This window comes from Choloepus didactylus, chromosome 14 (assembly GCF_015220235.1).
Source record: "Choloepus didactylus isolate mChoDid1 chromosome 14, mChoDid1.pri, whole genome shotgun sequence".
NCBI lineage: Eukaryota > Metazoa > Chordata > Mammalia > Pilosa > Megalonychidae > Choloepus > Choloepus didactylus.
Window position 1 is genome coordinate 96,046,623 of NC_051320.1, and position 25,858 is coordinate 96,072,480.

A 25,858-nucleotide genomic window follows, 5' to 3' on the forward strand; every position below is an offset into this window, starting at 1 on the left:
TGCCGCCAGGGGCCTGCTTTGTTCAGGGTTAGCATCGCCCCGGGACTAGCCCTCCTGGGGGTCCCGAGAGGGCTGCAGGGGAGGGGGATGGGCCCGAGGCATTTTAGATCCCGACAGACCTAAGTGCTGGCGCTGGCACTAGCAGCACGTGCTTTCTTAAGGGAGCGCAGAAGTTCTCGAAGCACACCTGGGGGACATGGCCTTAAGAAATCTCTTTTCTTCTTCCAAAACCAAGGACACCAGAAACAGATTGACCCGGAAACATTCAAAGATTTCTACACCTGCTGGAAGGAAACGGAAGCGGAGGCCCAGGAGGTGAATCTGCCTCTGTCAGTGATGGAGCACCTGGATAAAAACGAATGCGTCTACAAGCTGTCGCGCTCCGTCAAGACGAACCGCGGCGTCGGCAAGATCGCCATGACGCAGAAGCGCCTGTTCCTGCTGACGGAGGGGTGGCCCGGCTACGTGGAGATCTCCACCTTCAGGAACATAGAGGTAAGAGGGGCCCGAGCCAGGGCCCAGTCCGGTCCCCCCGCGCTCCTCCAACTTCCAGGCCTCAGTTTCCTCACCCGTAAAGTGGGGATAACTCTGGGGCCCACAGGGCAGGATCGCGGTGGATTCTGAATAGATGGATATGTGCAAAATGTGCAGCACGCCCAGTGTCCACCCGTCCACGTTTATCCGTGATCGCGTTTCTGACGTAACTGACTCGCCATTGGGAACGGACAAAGTGGACGTGTCCCTTCTCTGGGCTTCCTGTGAGGGAAAACAGGAGGATCCTTGGAATGAATTCATCCGGAAGGTGTTTTCTGAGGGGCTGCTGTGGTCAGCTGCTGCGAGCTGCCGGGGCCTCCTGTTTTCCAGGCAGCTCCTGGCTAGCATGTGTGTTTATTCTACAGCAATTTAAATGCTCTTAGGTTTTAAAGTTTGTCCTTCTCCCACTGAGGAAATCTGGATTTTGATCCTGACTCATCTTATACCTTATGTTTATTTTTATTTTCCCAAATCTGAGAGGGCTAAGAGTCACCTGGTATGTTAATGGTTTTCATAGTCAGCTATGGAATATTCATAGGAGCGGAAAAGCAGTGAAAGCACAGCTGAGAGCCGTGGAGAGCCAGGGCAGTGCATCCCGGCCGTCCCTGTGTTCCTTCCATCGTTCTTTGCACACCTGCTTTGCCCAGCTGGTTGAGGATGTGAAGGCGCCATTTTCAGACACCAGAAGAACCCCTGTCTGGCTGTCTGTTGATGCCGACAGCTGGGACCCGGCCTCACCTGGGTGCTGCCCGACGCAGGGTCCACGTGCACACCTGGGGCCACCTGGCAGCCCTGCTCTCAGGTCCCGGCCTCCCTGGCTTCTGGGTGCTGCAGGTCTCCGCGTGCCCTGAGGGGGCCACGCTCCTCCGTCCTGAGCAGCCTCGGCTCTGGTGAGCCCTGAGGGCTGCCCCCGGGCTCTCTCGGGGTGGGGGTCCCCCTAACCTTCCCCATCTTCCTTTCTTCGCCCTCCATAGTAGAACAGTAGCCGGCATGGCCCCTTCCATCTCTTCCTCTGGAGCCTGAGATCCTTCGGCTCTCTTGGCACTGCCTTTGGAGCGTGCTGACAAGGAGTGTCGTCGTTTTTAGAACAACTGCTCTTCAGTTTCAGATACACCGTCACCTCTTTCTTGCACTGTTTTAGTTTGCTAAAGCTGACGGAATGCAACATACCAGAAATGGGCTGGTTTATTAATATACAGACTTACAGTTCTGTGACCGTGGGAATGTGCAAATCAGGGCATCATCAGGCGACGCTTTCCCCGTGAATTCCAGCTACCGGAGACCCTCAGCTCCCATCACGTGGCCAAGCGCCTGGCGGCGTCTGCTGCTCCCCCCCTCTTCCTCGGGTTCTTTGCTTCAGCTTCTGGCCTCGGTGGCTTCCTCTCACAGCTCCTCCGGGGCTTTTTTTGTGTCTCCTCTCTGTCTTATCCTCTTATAAAGGACTCCAGTAAGAAGATTAAGACCATGTGGGGCAGCCTCACTGAAGTAACCCAGTCTCCAGGCCCACCCACAGTGTGTCCACACCCACAGGGATGGGCCAGCTGATCGCTCCTGGGGCACACACAGCTTCCAACCACATTAATCCCAATGTTTTTTGAGTGTGTTAATTTACCGAACTTTCTCTTCTTTTTCTGTCTCTACAGGAAGTCAGAAGTACCACAGTGGCTTTTCTCCTTCTGAGAATACCCACCTTAAAAATTAAAATGGTCTCCAAAAAGGAAGTCTTCGAGGCGAATCTGAAGACGGAGTGTGACCTCTGGCACTTGATGGTGAAGGAGATGTGGGCTGGGAAGAAGCTGGCGGACGACCACAAGGTCTGGGAACGGGAGCTGCTTTTGCTTTTTTAGTGTGGATAAGGTTCAGCTCCGCACCCGAGTCCTTAAGGTGCGTGGCTGGCAGGCTCAGGATGCAGGTGTCGCCCCGAGGGGAGTGAGTCGAGTTTGCCAGGTCCAGCCAGAAGGCTTCGACGGTGGTGTGACGTGGCGTTGGGCGCCGCGTGGTGGAGCTGAGGGACGGCCCTCGTCTGCCCCCTTCTCCTCTCGCTTCCCCTTCTGTTCTGGTGACTCCCGGGGAGAAGGAGGATGGCAGGTGCACTGCATCGGCTCTGTGCCCTGGCAGGCCCGGGTGTCCAGGGGCGGGGAGCTGCCTTCCGTGTGCACAAGTCCAGGAAAGGGAGGAGTTGAGGCTGGGAATGCTGAGCAAGGCTGTTTTGGGGCGGGAAGTACAAACAGGTGCTTCCCAAGATTCCAGCTTTCTATGACTTTTGGATGAGCCATTTGATTTTACTGTCTGCAAATCTTTCCCTTTATTTAGCATAAACTGGGGTAGTCAAGCAAAGGGCCGGGGCCCGGTGGGCTGTTTTTGTCAATAAAGTTTTATTGGAACACAGTCACACCTATTGATTTACATTGTAAATTTGGGGCAACAGTGGCAGAATTGAGTAGCTGTGACAGAGCCCATGTGGCCCCTGGTCCTTTACACAGCATGTTTGCCGACTCCTGGTATAAACAGTCAACACGTGTCCTAACTGGGGTAGAGGGACAAAATGACGTGACATCGAATCTCAGTGTATCGTTCATTTAAACCCTTCCTGTTGTTCTGAGAAATCGCGTCGTTGCCAGTGATCCTTTCCGGGACACCACCGCGCCTCACGGTTACCGCTTCCTTCCCAGGACCCGCAGTACGTGCAGCAGGCGCTGACGAACGTGCTGCTGATGGACGCGGTGGTGGGCACGCTGCAGTCACCTGGCGCCATTTACGCTGCCTCCAAGTTATCACACTTTGACAAGATGAAGAACGAAAGTAAGAGGAGCGGGCACGCGGCAGGCCGGCATGGGCCTGACGGTCCCGTGTGGTTTTATCGGGTTGGCATTTGTTTTATCCCTTAGAACCGATTGCAAGTTTCTCAGTATTTTGGGGGTGGGGGAGATTTTTCAAGTCAAGAAAATAGCAAAGGGTAAGAATCACTTTATACAGCTATTTTAGCTACTTCTATTTAAATTTTGTTTTAATTTTTAAATGATCCCTAAAACCTCCTGTCTTGTGATTTGCATAAAAGAAGTAGAGAATATAGAGAGGACTGCTTGTTGCTATTTTTTTATACAGTTTTATTGAGATATATTCACATATCCTACAGTCATCCATGGTGTACAACCAGCTATTAACAGTACCATCATATAGTTTGGCATTCATCATCAGAATCAACTTTTGAACACTTTTCTACTCCAAAAAAATAAATAAATAAAAGTAAAAAAGAACACCCAAAGCATTCCATTCCCTCCATCCCACTCTATTTTTCATTTAGTTTTTGTCCCCATTTTTCTACTCATCCATCCATACACTAAAGGGAGTGCTATCCACAAGGTTTTCACAATCACACTGTCACCACTTGCAATCTACATTGTTATACAATCATCTTCAGGAGTCCAGGCTACTGGGTTGGAGTTTGATAGTTTCAAGTATTTACTTGTAGCTATTCTAATACTTCAAAATCTAAGAGGTGTCATCTATATAGTGCGTAAGAATGTCCGCCAGAGTGACCTCTCGACTCCATTTGAAACCTCTTAGCCATTGAAACTATTTCGTCTCATTTTCCTTCCCGCTTTTGGTCAAGAAGATGTTCTCAATCCCACGATGCTGGGTCCAGATTCATCCCCGGGAGTCATATCCTGCGTTGCCAGGGAGATTTACACCCCTGGAAGTCAGTTCCCACGTAGGGGGGAGGGCAGTGAGTTCCCCTGCCGAGGTGGCTCAGTTAGAGAGAGAGAGGGCCACATCTGAGCAACAAGGAGGCACTCGGGGAGACTCTTAGGCACAATTATAAGTGGGCTCAGCCTCTCCTTTGCAGCATGCTTCTTTCTGTTAACACACACCTACCACAACTAACATTTGTCAAATTAAACCAACAATATAAAATTAATGTATGAAATGCAAAAGAGCAAAGTGAGGATATTTGTAAAAAATGACGTCTAGTTTTGTTTGTATGTACCGTTTTGTGCTTTATTTTCTAATTTTCTTTATTTTTCTACTTTATTATTTTTAATGCAACTTACTGAGATGTATCCACACTGCATACAATCCATTCAGACTATACAATCAATGGCTCACAGTATTATCACTGTGTTATTTTAACTCACACATCATACAGTTCACCTATTTGAATTGGACCAGTCAGTGGTTTTTAGTGTATTCACAGAGTTATGCAACATCACCACAGTCAATTTTAGAACATTTTCATCACCCCAAAGAGAAACCCCTTTCCCTTTAGCAGTCACCCCCTCGTCTCCCCAACTCTCCCAGCCCCTGGCACCCCCCAATCTACTTTCTGTCTCTGTGGGTTGGCCTGTTTGGGGCACTTCATAGAAATGGAATGCTACTGTATGTGTCCTTTGTGGCGTCTTCCATTTAGCAGAATGTTTTCAAGATTCCTCCATGTTGCGGCAGTGGCATGCACCAGTGCTTCTTTTTATTACTGAAAAGTAACAGTTCACAGCATGGCTAGACCACAGTTTTGTTTATCTGTTTATCCGTCGTTTGTTTATTTGTTTATCCATTATTTGTTCATCCATCAGCTGATGAGTGTTTGGGTCGTCCCTACCTCTTGGCTCTTAAGAATAATGCTGCTGTGGACATTTGTGTGCAGCTCTGTGTGCTCTCGTGTTTTCATTTCTCTTGGCTATGTACCTGGAAGACTGTGGTTTTTAAAAACTGTTGTCCTGGAATTATACAGAATGAACCCCAGTTGTGTGTTTATTCACTGTGGCCCAGTTTGCTGCTTTGTGACATCTGCCTCTGATCCCTGAAGCCTCCGGGCCCCAGACCGCCTGCCTAGTGTTCTCGGGGGGCCGTGAGTGGAGGCCGCAGTCCGACGGTCAGGGCCTCACGTCGCCACGAAACCTGCCAGGGTGGCATGAAGTCCTGGGATCAGAAACTACACCATCTTTTTGTTTTCCTTAATTAGGAACAAAATCAAATAAACACTCCACTTCAGCTGTTTATATCACTCCCAACTCACGCCTAATCTGTGCCAAGAATTGATAGAAAAGCCTTCTAATTCCTCTGCAAACGGTTTACAGAGCCACCGTAGTAATATACAACTGAAGGCAGCTCAGCTCACTTAGTGCCCATCTTGTTCCGTTACAGCAGGAGACCGTCTAGAGTTAGTGTCACAAAACACACCCGAATTACTGCTCCTTGATAATAAATCAAGAAACGTTTTCCTACGTGTTAAGCTTAATAAGTGAAGATACGCTCCACAGCACATGATGCTTGGCTTAAGTTACTAGCCTATGGTCTTATTCATGATGGAAAGTCTAAAATATACAAAATGAAAGGCCAACATGAGATCCAACAGTCCAGAGCAGCAGGTGAAGAGGTGTTGGTGGATGTGGCAGGTGAGCAGGGTGGCAGACCCCCGGGGGTCCTGGTCGACCAGCTGCTGATTGTGCGAGCTGCAGTGGCTCACCTAGCACCTGTGCGTTCCAGGGTTTTCATCTTCTTTTTTTTAAATGAGGATAATTGTGGGATGTAAAAGAGATGAGGTCACAGAAGTTCTTGGCCATACCTGGTGAACAGCTCCCCGAAGGCTGCCGGGACTGCGTGATTAGGTGACAGGCAAGGCTCTGAAGGTGGTGGGGGGAGGGGGGGTCCAGCAGAAGGGGGAGTCCCATAGACTGTGAAAAGGAGGCAGTTTGAGGGGTTTGTCTGGAAACACGGTTGGGTTGCACAGCGAGAAAGGAGGGTGGAAGGCCGTGCTCAGGGACAGTGGTTCTCTTGTGGGGCTGGTGTTGCTCTCCCCGCCTGGGCGGTGCGTTCGGCAGTGTCTGCCACCTTCATCACAGCCAGAAGGGAGCTGCTGGCGTTAAGTGGGTGGTGGGCAGGGGTGCCACTGACCGTCTCACCTGGAGCAGCACATCCCTGCTAGTAGGGGAGTGTCCAGCCCCAAATGTCAGCCGGTGGAGGGTGAGAAACTGCTCCTGGGTTAGTTCTCTGGGGTCCGTCTTCGGAAATTTTAGTTTTGAGAAACGTTTTGAATCTCCTCTTTGCTGGGTGCGATGCAAAGGCTAAGGGTACTTGGGGAGCAGCCGATAGAGCTTCCTAGCGAGGAGGTGCCGCGCCTGCACCAAACAGGGCAAGCACTGGAAAACACGCGCCTAGTTCCACTCCTTTCATCAGTAGTTTGTAAAAAGATGAGCAAGGAGGGTGTCCAGATTTAAAGAGAGCTTTGTAGTCAGATGTGTCAGAGTTTTATCCAAAAGCTAATATCTTAAAGGAAGCAGAATTTCTGAGGCTAACAGGGAATCAGCGTCATCAGGCCCAGTGAACTAATATTCATGGTGTTTGCCTTTTAGTGCCCATGGCCGTTCCAAAAACCACCTCAGAGACACTGAAGCACAAAATAAATCCTTCTGCAGGAGAAACGTTCCCTCAAGCCATTGACGTCTTGCTGTACACCCCAGGTAAAGAGGTATTTTGTTTGTTGCTATTTTAAAAAAATAACCATCTGATAAGTTTAGATTTATGTGCAGGGCCAGCCCTGAAGTGAAAGAGGAGGTAGCAAGACAGAGCAAATGGGGACGAGGAGTTTTTCTGCTTTTTTGGGGGGAAATCCTGAGCGATACGGTGACTGTCACCCCATACGGCTAGTGCTGTGGGGAAGTCTGTAAGAGATTCTGAAATGGGGCAGGAGTTCAGCACATAAGTTATACTCAGAAGTAATAATCCCTTATGTTCGAATAGCATTTTGCAGTTTATAAAGCACCTTCACTCACACTATCTCACGTGGAAGTTATTTAATCTGAGCCCATTGTCACGATGATAAAATGATTCCACCTCAGATATTTATTTTCTTAGAAATTGTACAAATGTGTTACCTTTACTGATCTGAATGGATTACAATACAATCCTTTTCTGTTTGGAGGGATAGTATATTCTTCCTTCTATACATAAACTTTCCAGTTTCCTACAAGTTGCAATAGGATGATGAAAGGAGAAAGAAATTGGTGCTGACAAGTGTCCAAGTATAAACACAAGTCCCCGTTGTGTTGTAGATTTGAAACCGTCAAAACACTTTTGTTTAATCCCAATTTGTAAAGAACGGCAGCACTGAGGGTTTTATAGTGTTGGAAGACAAAGGAACTTTGTCTTTTTTGTTCTACACAGTAAAAAGAATTGTAAAATCCAGTAACTTTCTTTTAGTTCATTCATGCCTGAAGTAACTAGCAATAAGCATCATTGATGAACTGTCGTTATCTCCTCCACTTTTCATGTTTTATGACTTCCCACAGTTGTATGATGATTCACAAACACGGAGGGGTAAGTTTCAGATGGGTGACGAGAGGCTCTGTAGTAAAACAATTTGCCAGTAAGAGAGTTTTTATTCTCCACTCAGCGTCGGGAAAACCCAAGAAGCAATGTGGATGAGAATGGAGCACAGTCAACTCTCATCTGCTTGAGACTCACTTGAGTTATCTAATGAAGGCTCTTTGTTTCGTTCACTAGAATAAAATTAACTTTTCTTAACATCACAGAGCAAGACATTTTCCATCAAGGCATCTGAATAAACAGAGTGTTTTTATATCCAATTGACTTGCTTCCTACTTTCCCTTTAATTAAAAATGAGTGGCCTCTGGGCTTCTAGTTATAATGGACAAGGTGATTCAACCAGCCGTCCCCCTGAGATCAACTAGAAAGGCAGGACTAAATGTGAAAAACAACCAGGGGGAATAGTGGGGCTCCTTCTTGCCATGGAGTGTCGGCCAATTTTCAAGACCTGGCTGAGCAGCTAGGAAGTTGAGTAGAGCTCCCAATAGCCCCATGGGGTTACAGGGACAAAACCGGGGTGCAGAACCTGCCAAGAAAGGGGAGTACTGGTATTTGGGTTGGGACTTCAAAAGATTTAGGAGTTAAGGAAACTAGAAGTAGCCTAGCCCTCAGGCACTAAAGTCCAGCTTCAAATTATCCCAGTAAGGAATGGGATTAAAGCCTGCAGTCCCAGTGGGGTCAGGGTCTCCCCCAAGGAGGCTAAAATTGGTTCTTGAGTGGGTAAAAAATTCTTAAATATTATAGGTTTGTGACCCTCCTAAATTCATTCCTACTCAACAAAACCTTATTCCTTAGTATTTAATATTTCTCTCGTTAGGGAGACCTCAAATTAGTTTTTCTCCTCAGGAAGGTGATAATGAGAAAAACTTGAGAAACACTGGATTAAAGTGATCTGGGATTGCTTGTACTCCTGGACCCTCCCAGAAGCAGAGGTAGATCTTCTTGGAGGGATATAACCTCATACTAGTCCACAAATTATCTATCTAGCTATTCGTCTGTCTGTCTGTCTGTCTGTCTGTCTATCTATCTTTGAATAAAATATAATCAAGCATGCAAGGAGACAAGATAATGTGAGCAAAAAATCAAGAGAAACAATAGATGGTAGAAAGAATTCCACAGGAGATCTAAATAATGGAGATCCAGACTTTCAAATAACTATTATTTCTATCTTTAAGGAAATAAAATATAAGTTTGAAAATTTCATAAGAGAACCAAGTTATAAAAAATCAACCTCTAGAGTTAAAAAATACTCAGTAGATGGGTTTAATAGCAGATTAGACACAGATAAATTAAACTGGAAGGTAAGATAGAAGATAATATCCAGTAATGCATGGAGAGACAAAAGGGTGGAAAATAAAGAAAGGAGTATAACAGATCTGTGGGACGGAGTGAAAAGATCTAAAATACATACAAATTAATCCTAGTAGGAGAGGAGAGAGAAAATGGGGCATAGTCAATATTTGAGGAGATAATGGCTGAAAAGTTTTCAAAACTTCTAAAACACATCAAGCCACGGTTTCAGAAAGCCTTATAAACCCCCAAGCATGATAATAAAAAAGAAGCAAGCAAACCATGGTAGAACTGCCGAGAAACAGAGAAAAAGAAAATCTTAAAAGAAGACTTTGTTAAAGGTCGTTACTTTCAAAGGAGGAACAATAATATCAGCAACTGACTTCTCGATAGAAACAGTGGAAGCCAGAAGACAACGGAATGATTTCTTCTGCGTGCCAAAAGAAAGTAACTGCCACCCTGGGATTATGTACCCAGCAAAAATATCTTTCAGATATGAAGGAGAAATAAAGACGTTTTTAGACTAAGAAAAACATAAAATTCATCAATAGTAGTCCCACATTAAAGCAAATACCAAATGGTATTCTTTAGACAGAAGGAAAATAATTCCAGTGGGAAGATCAGAGATGCAGGGGAATGAAGTGCAATTAAAATAATAAATCTGTAGGTAAATCTAAAGAAATAATGACTACATAAAAACATAACGTGACGGGAGTTAAATTTACACAGTTAAAATATGTGACGGTTATAGCACACAGATAGGGTAAGAGTGATGTTAAAAGTGTCCTGAGATTGTGCATTTTATGGGAAGAGGTAAAAGTACTAATCAGTTCTTGCATATATATTGAACATCTAGGCCCTGAGGTACTGCTTAGAGCATAATAAAATAATTAACTACCAAGAAAGTAGAGGATGGAAAGGTGGAATAATTAAAAATGAAAAATAATAAATCCGAAAGAAGGCAAGAAGGGAGAAATGTGAACATGAGGCATATAAGATAGATTACTTAGTAATATCTTGGATTTAAATCCAAATATATCCATAATTACATTAACTGTAAACTGACTAAATAGCTCATTGAGAAGATAAAGAGCTTGCAGACTGCTCAAAGACCAAAATACCACACCAAACCAAACCACAGCCAAAACCTAACTATATGGTGTTATAAGTGACACATCTAAAATGTAAATGTACAGGAATTTCTAAAGTAAATGGATTGAAAAATAAACTGTGTTGGCACTACCAAAATCAGCTGATATAGGTATCTTAATATCAGACAAAGAAGACTGTAAGGTAAGAAGCATCATCAGAGATGATTAAAGACATTTGAAATGGAAAATAAGTATAGTTCTCCAGAGAGTAAAATAAGTTTTGATTTATATGCACCTAAATATAACATAGCCTCAAAATATATAAGGCAATAATTAACAGAATCCAAAAAATAAACATACAAATCCCAAATAATAGTGGGAAACAAATCTAATTATGGAAAATTTCAAACGTGTATAAAAGTGGAGAGACTATACTAAAACCTGAATGCAGCTGTCACCCAGACTCAGTAGTTACCCAGCCATGGCCAATCTTACTTCCTCTACTCTCACCAACGTTCCCTTCCCTCTCCCTGCCGGTGGGTTATTTTCATGCACGTCTTTGACGTCATGGAATCTCATCCATAAATATTTCAGTATGTATCTCTAAAAGATAATTACCCTTTTGAAACATTACATAGTGGGAAATTAACATACCCTCTTTCAGTGACTGATGAAATAGATGATTTAGTTAGGATATAGAAGATTTGAACACATGATTAGCAAGCGTGATCTAATGAATTTTGAAGAGGACACTGTACCAAACAGTTTCAGAATACACACCCTCTTCAGTTGTACAAGAGAACTTCCCAAAATTGATGCTATAAAGCAAGTGCCAGCAATTTTAAAGGGCCGACATTGTACACAGTGCGTTCTCTAACCACAATGCAGTTAAGCTAGAAATCAATAACATAGATCTAGAAGTTAAGAGACACATTTCCAAATAACCCATGGGTCAAAGAAGAAATCACAATGAAAATTAGAACATATTTTGAACTGAGTGATAATGGAAACACAACAAATCAAAACCTTCGGGATGCAGTTAAAATTGTGCTTAAAGGGAAATTTCTACTTTCAAATAAGTAAGTGGGTAAATCTAAATTAACACTGACCATATATAAACAGGAGTAATGCCTCAGTGGGGATTAGATTAGAAAAGAAGAAAGGCTGAAAATCAAAGATCTAAAGATTTATCTAAAGAAATCAGAAGGAGAACAACAAATTAAACCTGATGAATGTAGAAGGAAGGGAATAACCATGAAAGACTTAGTGAGAAAGAAAACAAACACGGTGGAGAAAATCCACAAAGCTGGAAGCTGTTTCTCTGAGAAGACAAATAAAATGATAATTTCCTAGCAAGGCACGTCAAAAGGAAAATGAGAGAAGGCACAAGTAATTGATACCAGGAGTGAAAAGGAGCCTTCACTACAGGATTTTAGAAACATTAATAAAGGATAATAAGAGGGTTTTGCAAAACTTCTATGATAAAAAACTTGAAATACAGATAAAATGGACAAACTCTTACAAAAATACAACCTGCCAAAACTGGAACCAGAATAAATAGAAAAGTGAAATAATTCTGTAACTAGTAAAGAACTTGAATCAGTAATTAGGAGCCTTTCCGCAGAGAAAACTGCAGACCCAGATGGTTTCTGCAGTGAATTCTACCCAGCGTTTAAGGAAGCAATATCCCTATTTACACAAACTCCTCCAGAGATTACGAAAAGAAAAGAAACATTTCTCAACTTGCTTTCGAAGGCAGCTTAGCCGTGATACCGAATTCTGACAGCATCGAGACAGGAAAGGTACAGCCTTTTGCGATGAACCTGGGACTGATCAAACGCGGGGTTCTCTGCCCGGTACGCACTGAGCCAGTCTGTGTCACCCAGGTTTCCAGAGGGAGACACAGTCTGTTGTTACATGAAGCGAGAACAGATGGCCTGGCGGCCTGAAATCTGTTCCCCTGAGCATCAGGGCTTGAGCGTTTTTATGGATTCACACAAGCAGAGTGGAGTTGTTACCATTACAATAATAAGCATAAGCGACTACCGTTTAGAGAACGTGAAAGAGAGGCGCTGAGCTCAGGTAGCCATCGCGGGCCGGGCCGGCTGTGCCCACCCCGGTTTGACCAGTGCCCGGTTGGCACCCAGGGAGCGCCTGAACCACGGTGCAGGTCACCTGCTCATGCGTCGAGAGGCTTCCTGTAAACATCTCGGGTTCTTTCCTCTCTAGGGCATCTTGACCCAGCAGAAAAAGTTGAAGATGCTCACCCCAAATTATGGTGCGCGTTAAATGAAGGCAAAGTGATCGTGTTCGACGCGTCCTCGTGGACCGTTTACCAGCACTGCTTTAAAGTGGGCACTTCTAAATTGGTGAGTGAGATGCTTGAGCTCCGGACCTTGGCTTCCGGATTGAGCTGTGGCTTTTGGAACATGGGCTTTTCAACCCACGTAGGACAGTGGGACACCTGTTATTCCATAATATTGCTCAAGTGCTGCCAAACTGGAGGGCTTTAATTTTTAGTTTGAGATTTTAAATTAAATGTAAGTTTCATCCCATCCTTTTACTTAAATATTCTTATTTACATGAGAAGAGAATGGCTTCAACCCCACACCCACCCTCAGATAGACTTCAATACCGTGAGGCAGCACTGCTGTACGCTTGCAGGGACATCTGCCTGATCTGAAGCAGATATTTGGAATTATTTTAACATATTTGAGGTTGGCAGTTAAGTCCGATTTAAATCAAATTTGCGTGGTATCACAATCTTGTGATTGAGGAACCTCAATTCTTTGAGTTTTTAGACTGATTGATTTTTTTTTAATTAAATAACCTTTTGTTTTGGGGTAGTTTCAGCTTTACTGGAAAGGGCGTGTTTCCGGGCCCCCCGCACCCAGCTTCCCCCGCTGCAGATGCCCCCATTACTGTGGGGCATCTGTCGCAGCCAGGAAACCCGCATAGGCACCTGCTGTTTGCTGAGCTCCCCCCTTGGTGTGGAGTCCTCCAGTGTCTCCAAGACCCCCCGGCTCCACGTGGCCTTTAGTTCCCCCTGGTCCCCGACGGTCTGGAGCACTGGCCAGGTCTTGCCGAATGCCCCCACTCTGGGGCAGTGGGCTGGGGAGGGGTCCCGCCGAGGGGAAGCACCCCTCTCCCCACACCCTACGGGAGGGTGCCCGGCAGCAGCAGGCCTCTCCCTGGGGCTGTTAACCCTCCTCGCTCGGGGAAGGGGGTGCCTGCCAGGTTCACCCCTGGGAAGCTGCTGCCCCCCACTTTCCATGCTCTTCCTTGGAAGCCACTGAGCCCGTCCACACGTGCGCTGAAATAGTGGCACCCACGCCTTCGGTGCTCTGTGGGATGCTGGGTTTCCGTTGAGGAGGTGGCTCCGCGCTGCCGGTGGCCCCTGGTGACCTCCCCTCAGCCGTGCTGCAGGCAGCAGAGAACACTGTCCAGGGCCACTGCATTTGCAGAGCTCACCACAGTGTCCGTCATTGCACTGCAGTCCTGGAAGTCACAGCTTTTAGGCAAAGAAGTTCAGCTTCTTCACTGCAGTTTTATAACCAGGTCAACTGGGAATACTCTTCCAGTCCCTGCTGTTTCTCTGTCAGGAGACCGTCAGGAGCCGTGGGGACGCAGCCCGCTCTCCCTGTCCCGTGGGGTCCCCGGGCTCCCTGGTGGCCCCTCCCTGCCGGTATTCCCACTTCCTGGGGATGGGGGCAAACTGAAGTCAGCCGGCACAGTCCCCTGCGCCAGGCTCTCCTGCACCAGCCCCTGCTAACGATGCCCTGGGGTTCCCTGCTGCCTCCCTACAGGGAGTGCTGTCCTCTCCTGGGAGTCAGACCGAGTTGTTCACGGGGGTACACTGCATACTCCGAGCAGCTGGGGTGCTTCGACGAGGCTGAGGCCCTTCGGGTCTGTCCCCCCTTCCCAGCATTCGCCACCAGCAGGTGTTCCCGGGCCTGCCCCCGCCTCTGGGAGCACCGGAGCACTCCACCGTGCTCCACCCCATCCTCCTCCCTGGGGCTCGGCGGTTCAGACTCACTGCAACTGCAGGGGTGTCCCCAGGGGAGGGGACCACTTAAAAAGGGGCGAGGACTGGCTCACCCCCAGAGGGGTCCCCCTGGCAGGGCCGACTGGGCGGCACCCACAGGTCTCGAGGCCCCACTTCCAAGGAAGCTGCCGAGGACCCTACAGGCCCAGCGTGTCCTCACTTCCCTCCGGCTCTTTCTGAGACACCCTTCTGAGTCCCTGTCCCTCCTGTGTGCCCCCCTTTTCACTTTCACATTCCAGAAAGTGGGGGACAGAACCGAAAGGAGCAGACGGACCCTTGTGTAGATGGACTGTTTCTCTCTGTACACCTGGTGGCCACCCCACAGCCAATACTTACTCAGCCCCCCTCGGTGTTGGGGGGCTCTTTGCCCACAGCTTCATGTCACCTGGAGGAGGGGCGTCCATTAGAGCCGGCCCTGCCCCCCAGGAGGCGACTCACCTGACTGTAGGTGATGCTGGGGTGCCTGTGTGTGCATGTGTGCATGTGCATACAAACATACACGGCCTATAATTAACAGTGCCCAACTCCTTACCACATGCAGGCCTCACCCCATCTTACAGGTACAGAACTCAGGCTCCCCCACTACTGTCCTCCACGTCTCCCCAGGCCCCCGTCTGTCTGGGCATCTTTTCTTACGGTGGCTGACCTTGGATGGACCCCTCCCGGGAATCGTGTATCCTCCGCCCGTTTTCTCGTGTCCTTTCCTGTCTTGTTGATTTGCAGGCATTCTTTGTATGTTCTTTGTCAGTCACATCCATGAAGATATTCTTCTGAACTTTAACCTTGTTACTTCTAGTAGTTTCCAGGGGCTGTTGTCACAAGCAGAGGGCTTAAAACAACAGAACGTATTCTCATTTTCTTTTTTAATTGACTAAGAAAATTTGAGCTGTTAGACTATTCCATATTTTCAATTAATTGCACTCATCAGACTTCCCATTACCTGTTTTTAAACTCAGTGTCTCGGGCATCTGCTACTGCACCGCCCCAGGCTAAGGTGCGTTTTGCACGTTGGAGCACTTTCGTGTTCACACGTGTATATTCTGGTGGACTTCATCCCGTCCATGACGCTCTGAGCTCACGGAAAAGAAGCCGCTTCCCGGGGGACCTTGCTGGGGACGCCCTTTAGCCCGAGAGAACGCTCAGGAAACAGCTTCCATGCCTGGTGTGGAAGCAACGCTGCAGTGAAGTTCACACACCGAAGAACTCGGCACTACTTACTATCGATTTTGATGGCTGTGTTATGTCACCTAAAAATAATAAAGCGAGTCGGGGCACGATGCATGCTTTTGAAAACTGCTGGAAAAGAGGGACACTGAGGTTTCAAATACGTGTTGCTGAGGGTGGGGGCGGCTCTCAGACGCCTGGATGGCAAAATGCAGGTGAGCCAGAGACCAGAACCTGCCACAGCTTTGCTTTGTCTCCCTATTTTCTCATATGCAAATAGTGAGTCTCAGTTGATAAAATAACAGGATCCAAGATACATTAAATCAAAAGTATTTACAAAAGACTGATAGTGTTTTAGACCAAACCAAAAAAAGAAAAAAGAAAGAAAGAAATTAAAGAAATCACTCTTACTAAATTTTTTTCTCTTGGTTCTCAGTTACTAGCATTTCAAAGGCTTTTCAATGATATAGAATAACTTTTAAAATCCTAATTAAAATAAAAGCAAAAGGCTGCATTTGTAGCAGTCTCTGCTACCCTCCAGTTAGGCTGGCTAACATTTAATTAAACAATAAGTTACCCCAGGTATGTGAAAATGTATTCCTCTTAGTTTCACAGAGATATTTTGTACCATTTAACAGGAAGAAATCGGCATAATTATCTCAAGAAAATTGTTGCCTCATCTGAAATTTGAAGTGCAAAATAATTTAATCTAAGACTTCTTTCTTCTCTTTGGGCAACTGAAAAAAGACATTTTATTAAAACTATACCAATCTTCAGGTAGATGCCAAAAAACACAGTTTTTTCAAGGAATAATTAATTCTGAAATTAGCAAGTTAACGTCCTTATGTAAATTATGAGAATATTCATTGGTAAAATTAAATTATCAATGTTTGTGAGCTCTGTCTTCTGATTTAAAGACACATAACAACTAACCACCATTATACTGATCAGAAATAGTATTACAGATTGTCCTCAGCATACCTCCAACATGATAAAAGTTTTGCTCTTTCAAATCTGCTTGTATCTGGAAAATCGAGACGTTTCTCCTGTTTTCAGTCAAGTGTTGCACCTGTAAGTTTGCGGGTGTCCGACCCCTGCTCCAGGAGTAGCGGTGAGGCGGAGGGCGCTGCTCCCCAGGTGTTTGCACTCTGTGTGCTCGGGGGGTGCCAAGCAGAGCTGTCCCCCACATGTTCGTGTGGCTTTCCAACTCCTACATGTTTTAGTCCTTAATTTCTAGTTTCCTGAAGTCTAGCACCACTTGCGGGCCTGGGCGTCCCAGCGCCCTGCCCGGTGCTGACGAGTCTCCCGCCCTGCCTGTCAGAACTGCATGGTGATGGCCGAGCCGAGCCAGGTGTGGGTGGGCTCCGAGGACTCCATCATCTACATCATCAACGTGCACAGCATGTCCTGCAACAAGCAGCTCACCGACCACCGCGCCAGCATCACTGGCCTAGTGGGCCAGGACGGGAGGCAGGCCCCCAGGTAAGGCCCCGTGGACAGGTGCTCCCAGGGGGCCTCTGCTGCAGGGCCTGGTGAGGGCACACCCCTCCACGGGCAGTGCCCACTGCTGCCAGCTCTCCCTTCCCCCTGAAGTCAGAAACCTGGCCGTGGGCAGGACAGTGCTTGAGGTTTCACCGTTGGGCCAAGGTTTTGGCACCACGGACCCCCCCTCCAAAGCCGCTCGCAGGCCGGCAGGTGCCCTCGGGTTCCCTGGGACCGCGCTGGCGGCCGGTGGGCTCCCGGCGTTTCCTGCAGGCCATGGCTCTGAGTCTCAGCTGCCCGCAGTTTAAACCCATCGCGGCTGACTTTCCCTCAGAAAGGTCCAGCCAGCACCCTGCCCTGCCAACACAGCCGCTTGACTCTAGTAGAACCTTCAGAGGGAGCATGGGGCACTGCTGGGAGCCACAGACCAGAGCTGGGCCCTGGTTCCCAGGGGTGCTTCCCCATCAGAGGCGCCCAGGGTCCCCAGGCCAGCCGAGAACCCTCTCATGCCTCTCTTGGCTTCTCAGAGCCCCCATCCGAAATTCCCCAGACCACCACTGCCTCTCTCCACCTTGCTACCTGCTCAGTTTGACCCTCACCCTTCGCTACCCACCTCTTCACCCGTGTGGGGAACGCATGTCCCCGAGGGCTGGCCCTGTCTGCCTTGCTCACTGCTGGGAGCTTGCTGTGCAGACCAGGCCAAACACGGAGTGAGGTGGGACAGAATCGCTCTTGCAGCATGACTAGCGGGTTTCCCAGGCCACTTACATGCCGTGCCGTGAATACTTTATTCAGCGGTGATTATATCTGTGCTTTCCTTTACTAAAACATTTGCAGGGTGTCCAAGGCCCTAAATTAAACATGTGTGCACGTGTGTTTGCCCCAGCAGCGAGGTGTACTCGTGCAGCGCAGACGGCACGGTGCTGGCCTGGAACGTGAGCACGCTGCGGGTCAACAGCAGGTTCCAGCTGCCGCGTGGCGGCCTCTCATCCATGCGGCTGCACGATGGCCGCCTGTGGTGCTGTAAGTCCTGCCCGCCGGGGGAGCTCCGGGTGCACGGCTTCACATGGCGCCCACTTTCATCCTTGAACTCTGGTCCTGGCTGCTTGTCCAGGGCCCCCCAACCCCGCACCCCACACCACCGGGGCACCTGCCCGCCCCCCTGGCACCTGGCTGAGCCAGGCTCAAGTGCCTCCCCGAAGTCTCCGCTGTTCCTCCCTGATCCCTTTGGAGCCCTGTTCCCGAGCTGCCCGGCTCCCTGTCCAGAGGGCAGGCTTGGCCAGACACGCTCCCGCCTGCCCCTGCTCTCCAGCCGACCCCTGGTCCAGGGAGGGTCTGTGCCCAGTTGGATATTTTACCAAGGGCATGGCGAGGAGGGCAGACACCTAATTCTGTGTTTCTGAAGGTTGCAGAGTACACACGCTGTCCCCATCTGTAAGTCTTGCCTGGCTCTTGCCATGTGTGGTCGTGAATACATTTGTTTTCAGTTGAAGTGTATTTTACATATTGGGAAATGCACAGAGCCTAAGAGTATGGTTTGTTGTGCCTCGACGAAGCGTTCACCACGTAGCCATCACATAAGTCGAGGTACAGAGCGTTTCACAGCCAAGGGTTCTGCTCTGTCCCTCTCCACCGATGCCCCCATTCAAGGAGCCACGTTCTGAGTGGTCCCCGGGGGGTCGTTTTGCTCCTGAACGTCCTATAAGTGACCCCTACAGTACGTGTTCCTTCTCTCCAGCTTTGTTCAGTCATCCTGATGCTTTTAGGATGCATCAGTGGGTTTCAGGTAGCACCAGCTCATTTCCTTTTATTTGCCTTGGAGTATTCCGTTGTATCAATACACTACAATTCGGTCATAACCTTCTCCTCCGAATGGACATGGGGTCGTTTCCATTCTGAGGCTAATATGAATATAATTATCCTAAACATTATTGCAAAAGTGTTTTTGTGGACATAGGTTTTCATTTCTTTTATTAACTAACTGGTCGCTGCTCATGGGGCAGGTGTCACCCAGCGGGCTGAGGTGCAGCACCCCTGCACTCTGGCGAGCGCCCCCCGGGCCCAGCTGCTCGGCCTCCTTGCTAGCACTTGGCCTGCCCTGGCTCGTTTCCTTGAGAAGTGATGACAGATGGTATTTTCATGTATTTATTGACCTTTTGGTATATCTTCTTTTGTGAATTACCTGTTCAATTTTTGCCCATTTTTAAAATTGGGTTTTTGAACTTGTTATATTGATTTGTAAGGAGCTTTTAAAATATATTCCTGATACACATAGTTTATTCAGTGTGTATATTGCAGACGTTTCTCCAAGCCTAAGGCTTGCCTTTTCATCTTCCTCGTGGTTTCTTTTAATGAATTGAAGTTTTTGTTTTCAGTGAAGTCCAGCTTACCACTTTTTCTTTTATGGTGAGTGCATTTTCTGTACTGACACAGCCCTGTCTGTGATGATGGAAATATTTGGCATCTGTGCTGTCCCCATGGGAGAGTCCAGCCACATAAGGCTATTAATACTTGAAATGTGGCTTGTGTGACTGGGGAACTTTATTTTAAATTTTATTTATTTCTAATTAATTTAAATTTGAATTTAAATACCTGTGTGGCTAGTGGCTACCAATTGTGGGCAGTGCAAGAATAAAGCTCTTCCTTCCCCCAAGGTTGCAAAGATAAAAGTCTTATACTCTGTAGTTTTAGCTTTTACACTCCAGTCTTTGATCTGTCTTGAATTATTCTTCGTGAAAAGTGGGGAAAGTTCACTGTTACTCCACGCAGACACCCCGCCCTTACTCATGCAGTCGCGCGGGTGCCCTGGTGGAAGGTCATTAGCCGTGTGTGTCTTTTCCGGACCCTTTAGCCAGTCCACCAACTCACGTGGCTGTCCTCATGCCACGCCGTCCAATAACCCCGTAGCGTCACCGTCAGTCCCCCCGGCCTCATTCTTCTCAGACTGTCTTGACTGCACTAGGTCCTCTGCATTTCCATACAAATTTTAGAACCAACTTAGAAGTTTCCACAAAAACATCTGCTGGAGTTTGGGTTGGGATGAGGTGGAATCTATAGATAAATTTGGGGGGAAATCAACAATATTAAGTCTGTGAATCCATGTACCTGGTACTGTTTCCCATATATTTAGATCTTTAATCACACTCAGCAGTTTTGTAGTTTTCTGTATACAGGCCTAGCGTACCTTTTATTAAACTTGTTCCAAAGTATTTGACATTTTTAATGCTGTTTTAAATAATATCTGAAAATATTTTCTAATTTTTGTTGTATAGAATTGCTTTTTGTGTCTTGACCTTTGGGTGTAAAGCCCTCCTGGGTCCACTCATCAGTTCCAGGAGCTTGTGTATGTTCCTCAGGATTTTCTACATTCGCAGTCATGTTGTTCACAAATACCGTTTCTTTTTCATCCGTATGCTTTCTATTTATTTTTCTTGCCTTAACACGCTGGGCTGGGACCGCTGGTACAATATTGAACAGAAATCGTGAGAACAGGCACCTTTGCTTGTTCTTGGTCTCAGGGATAACGTGTTCTGTATTTGACCAATTCGTAGGGTGCTACCTTCAGGTTTTTAAATTATCCTTCTAATGTCTGTAGGATCTGAACAGATGTTTCCTCTTTCATTTCTGATAATGGAAAATTCATATAGACAGATCATGAAGAAATGATACAGCAATGGGGACAAAATGTTCTTGTAACCTTTCTGTAAGTTTGAAATCATATAAAAATTAAAAAATCTTCTTAAAAATTAGCGATACTCTTGAAAGCTGCATATAGTTAGTACTTGGCTCTTAAAAAAAATTCAGTCTGACAATCCATGCCTTTTAACATAAGGAGGGTTCAGTATTTTTCACATTTAAAAAAAAAAATCCAGCTTTATTGAAATATAATTTGCATACCATACAGTGCACCCATTTAAAGTGTCCAGTGCAGTGGCTTTTAGTATATTCAGAGATGTGCATGTTTAGATCATTTTCATTATCCACGAAGAAGCCCTGCACCCTTGGCCGTCACTCCCCAGCCCACTGGGTCCTCCTCGCCCGGCTCCCACCACCCGGCTTTCCGACTCCATCGCTTCACCTAGTCTAGACATTTCATAAAGCAGCACATATAATACACAGCCCCCTGTGACCGGTTTCTTTCACTCAGCATGATGGTTTCAAGGTTCATCCACGTTATACTATGTATCAGTACTTCATTCCTTTTGTTGACTGAATAATATTCCATGAATAAATCATATTTTGTTTATCAATTTATCAGTTGATATCATGTGGGCTGTTTCCACTTTTTAGCTATTATAAATAAGGCATCCATGCACATTCCTATACAAGTTTTGTGTGTATGTCTGTTTTCATTTGGGGGGGGTATATACCTAGAAGGGGAATTGCTGGGTCATAAGGTAACTCTACGTTTAACTTTTTGAGGAGCTGCCGAACTGTTTTCCAGAGGCTGTGCCCATTTTACGCTGTGCCGGCAGTGCATAAGGGTTCTGCTTTCTCCATCTTTGCTAGCACAGTAAGTGTCTGTTTTGATTCTAGCCATCTTAGTGATGTGAAAATCTCATTGTGGTTTGATTTGCATTCCCCTGATGGCTAATGATGGTGAGCATCTTTTCATGTGCTTATTAGCCATTGTATATTTTCTTCAGAGAGCTGTCTCCTGAAAACCTTTGCCCATCAGTCTATTTTTAATGCTTTTAATGACATGGTTGGATGTAAGTCTACTGTCATCTATTTTTTCTCTCCCATTTTCCCCATCTGGTCTTTTTACTTTTATTCCTCTTTCTCTCCTTTATTTAGGACTAAGTGAATATTTTTAATATTCAATTTTATCTCCTTTATCATGTTTTTAGCTCTACCTTTGGTTTTATTTTTAGTGGTTGCTCTCAGAATTGCATGCAACCTTAACTTATCAGATCCGTTTAAATAACTGTTACACCACCCCACGTATAATGTAAGAAGCTTGGAACAGTAAAATTCCATTTATCCCCTTCTGCATTTTGTGCTCTTGTTATATACAGCATTTTATTTCTATGAATGTGAAACCCCACAGGATATTTTTAAATATTTTGCCTACAGTCAATGGTCTTTCAAAGACATTAAGAAAAAAATCAGTGCTTGCCCCTCTGTTTCCCACATCCGGCAGCCTCCTTCCGCAAGGCCCGGGTGCCTTCCCTCACCGGCTCCCTTCAGCCTGAAGGACTTCTCTCGGCCTTTCTTGGAACCGGAGTCTCTGAATTCGGATTCTAAGCTGGCAGCTCGTCGTCTTCCCAGCACTTTAAAACACCATCCATTGTTTCCAGCCTCCTCTGTCCCTGGCGAGACGCCTGCCAGCTTTCTGACTCTCGTCCCACTGGACACAGCTCACCCGTGTCTCGGCTGCTCTCCACCAGTGGGACGACTGTGTCCTGTGGCTCTGGCTGCAGTTGTCTTGTGGGGGTCCACGTTCATGAATTTGGGGAAAGTTTTAAACCATTATCTCTTCAAATATTTCTTTTGCCCCGTTCTCTCCTTGTCTTTTGGGTCTAATTATGCATATGTTAGAGCGTTTGATATTGTCTGATAGGTCTTGAACAATGTTCTAACTTTGTTCATTCTTTCCTAGGAATTTTAATTTGAATAACTTCTATCAACAAGACCCTTTTTTTGTGTGTCCTGCTGCTGTTAAGCCTGTCCAGTGACTTTTCATTTTAGTCTGGGAATTTCCATTTTGTTCTTTTGTAGAACTTCCATTTCTCTCCTAATTTCTTCATCTCTTCATCCATTTTCTTCATATCATCCTATAAATAGATATTTATATGATACATTTAAAGTCCTTTTCTGCTAATTTCAATACAGGATCATTTGTGAATTTGCTTTTATCTTTTTTACTTGATTTTTAGTCACATTTTTATGCCTCACATGTACAGTAATTTTTTATTGTACACTGGACACTATGGATGGTATATTGAAGAGACTCTGGATTATGTTATCTTTCTTTAATGATTATAAGTTTTCTTCTAGCAGGCCATTAAGTTATCAGTGGGTTGTAGTGATCCTGCAAAGGCTTGGTTTTAGGCTTTTCTGGTATGGGTCTATTTCAGCTTTGCCCTTAGAGCGTAACCTTAAGTTCTGGGGTCTGGTCCTTATTCTTAAAGCAAGGCTTTTCTGGGGTTTTGACAGCATGCCTGAGATGTACACCAAACCTTTCTAACCTGATGGGAACTTTGAGTTCTCATTCCTCCAGCTCATGCAGCTGCTGAAAATCCCTTCTCAGCTCTTTTGTCCCAGCTGCTGATTTCTGCTTTGGTGTGCATTAAGAGTCAGTCATGTTTTTGAGGGGAACTTACACATACATTTTGGGACTTCCTCATTTTGGAATATTCCCTCTCCATTCCAGGCACACTGGCAGCCCTGAACCGTATGCCACTCTGCACTGGCATGTCCTGCTTGAACTTTCATTCCTCGGTGCCCCACAAAGAACTGGGAAATGCCCTCAGGGAAAAAACAGGTGTTTGCAGCTCACAGCATTTGCTTCTTTCTTTCAAGGACTCTATCTCAGTTTTGGTTGATCTCCAGTGGCCATCTGACAGGTGATATTTGTGTTGTGTGTGTCTAGGGTTTGCAGTTATCAGCAGGTGGGTTAGTGTGACACAGGTGCTGTCACCCTGGGCTGAAAGAGCCCCTGAAGCACCAGGAGGGAGACTTTCAAGATTAGAATATGGATGAAAAGCCTTGCTCTGGGATGGAATCCCTTAAATTTTCCATTTAATTTAACCTAACACAGTGACTACTTGTAATGGTTTGGAGCTCTGTACCCCAGAAAAAGCATGTCCTTAAACTTGTCCGTTCCCGTGGGTGTGGACCCCTTGTAAGTAGGACCCTTTGATGAGGCTCCTTCAGTTAAGGTGGGCCCAGCTCATTCAGGAGGGTCCTCATCGGGTTACTAGGCCCTTGACAAGCAGAAGGGAATTCACACAGAGAGAGAGAGAAAGCCACAGAGGGAGCGGCTGGAAGCTGACGGTCCACGGAACCCGGAAGAGAAGGGAGAGGCCGCCACGTGCACGGCCCTGTGACAGGAGCCCGGGACTGCGGACCCCAGCCCTCAGGATGAAAGCCTCCCCCGGTGACGCCTGGGTTTAGCGTCTCCCAGCCCGGGACCAGGAGCCAGTAACTGCCCATGGCTCAAGCCAACCCGGTGTACGGTATTTGCTTTAGCAACGAGGAAACTAGAACGGTTTGGTACCAGGAGAGGGTGCTGCTGCTGTTGCAAATTCCAAAACAAGTGGAAATGGCTTTGGCTTTGGGTGCAGGGTGGAGGCTGAGAGAACTGTGAGCTTGACAGGAAAGGGCTCAATGGCTCTGATGAAGACATGTTGATGGAAACATGGAGGATGAAAGTCTTCCGCTGGGCTTCGTGAGGAGTGCTGAGCGTGCTGCTGAATGAGGAAGGGTGAGCCTTGTTTCAGAGTGGCACAGAACATGGCCAGGTTGAGTTCTGGTGCTGGATGGAAGGCAGAACTCGACAGTGACAAGCTTGGATATTTGGCTGAAGAGATTTCTAAGAGAAGTGCGGAAGGTGCAGCCTGGCTGCTCCTCGCAGCATAAGGTAAAAAGAGAGAGGAAAAGGATAAGGTGAGAAGTGAGCTCTTAAGCACAAATCAACTAGAAATTGATGATTTTGAAAATTCTGAGCCTGTCCAGACAGTGTGCTCTGAGACGAGGGCCAGAAGCAGCTCCATCAGGGCCTCCCTGAGCTTCCGGAAAGCGAGTCCCCAGAGGAGAGGGCTCCACGCGAGGGTTTAACCAGACACAGACCCGGTCAGGATTGGAGCTGTGGCTACCCAGGCACGGTCTGTGGAAAGTCCCTGTGAGCTGTATGCACCGCTGATGGGGATTCTGTGAAATTTGTATGAGCAGAACCACTGCCAGCCTGGACTGAAAGGGACAGGAAAGGGACAAACTGAAGGAAGAACGACTGCAAGGGCAGAACCAAGAAAGCCGAGGTCTGGACCAAGGAGATCTCCTCAGGCCAAGAGAGCGGCCCCCGACGTGAGTGGACAGGACGGGTCGTGCACCCTGGAGCTGGGAGAGGTTGGTCTTTGCACCCCATTGTTCAGGGAGGGTGCTGCCACCCCCACGCTCTTAGAAGGTGAGGGCCTGGCCACCATCCCGGAATTGGGGAGAACGGCCACTGCACAGGTGCTGAGGGGTAGGGCCTCGGCTCCGTGAGCCCTGAGGATGAAACGCTGGTCCACGGGTGACCCTCAGACCTCGAAATCGAGTGGAGTCTGCCCTGCTGGGTGGGAATTGTTTGGGACCTGGGACCCCTGTTTTCCTTGTTTCTCCCTTCTGGACTTGGAGTGTCTGTCCTAGGCCCGCCCCTCCCTCCTGTATTGGAAGCGGGTACTCGCTCTCCGGGTTCCATTACAGGTCCACAGATGCAGGGGAACTGGGCCCCAGGCAGACCACACCCCTCATCGATTTTGATGATTTTGTTCTTAACCTTTTTACTGAAATGCTGTGATGAATGCATTTTGCATGTGGAAAGAAGATGCCATTTTGGGGTCCGGAGGGTGGGCTGTGGTGTTTTGGAGCTCTGTACCAGAAAAATACGTCCTTAAACTTAATCTGTTCCTGCGGGTGTGGACCCTGGGCAGCAGGAGCTTCTGCCAAGGCTCCTTCGGTTGAGGGATTGTTCCAGGGGCCTTAACAGTCAAGCTGGGTCTTCACCCTGTCCCTGGAGTCCTCTATGAGGTCAGGCGAGAGCCACCGCAGGGGCGTCAGGAGCTGGCAAGTCAGCGGAACCTGGAAGAGGCTGGAAACAACAGCTGGCAGCCCTGAACCGTATGCCACTCTGCACTGGCATGTCCTGCTAGAACCTTTATTCCTCGGTGCCCCACAAAGAACTGGGAAATGCCCTCAGGGAAAAACCAGGTGTTTGCAGCTCACC

At 47.1% G+C, this 25,858-nt stretch overlaps 1 protein-coding gene across 12 annotated transcripts in view; it reads left to right on the plus strand.

Annotated features, from left to right (window-relative positions):
- The window catches only part of DENND3 (DENN domain containing 3), a 77,770-nt gene that overhangs the window by 44,800 nt on the left and 7,112 nt on the right, over positions 1–25,858 (plus strand). For 4 of the 12 annotated variants that reach the window (XM_037803613.1, XM_037803615.1, XM_037803617.1 and 1 more), the window contains exons 14-20: positions 236–495; positions 2,178–2,348; positions 3,207–3,336; positions 6,885–6,992; positions 12,468–12,607; positions 16,769–16,929; positions 17,816–17,952. In XM_037803613.1, the coding sequence (XP_037659541.1) occupies positions 236–495; positions 2,178–2,348; positions 3,207–3,336; positions 6,885–6,992; positions 12,468–12,607; positions 16,769–16,929; positions 17,816–17,952 (1,107 nt within the window). Of the gene's footprint in view, positions 1–235; positions 496–2,177; positions 2,349–3,206; positions 3,337–6,884; positions 6,993–12,467; positions 12,608–14,824; positions 15,219–15,239; positions 16,930–17,815; positions 17,953–23,305; positions 23,499–25,858 lie in introns of those variants that run through there. The other 8 variants (XR_005211737.1, XR_005211736.1, XM_037803616.1 and 5 more) reach the window with 6 other exon arrangements.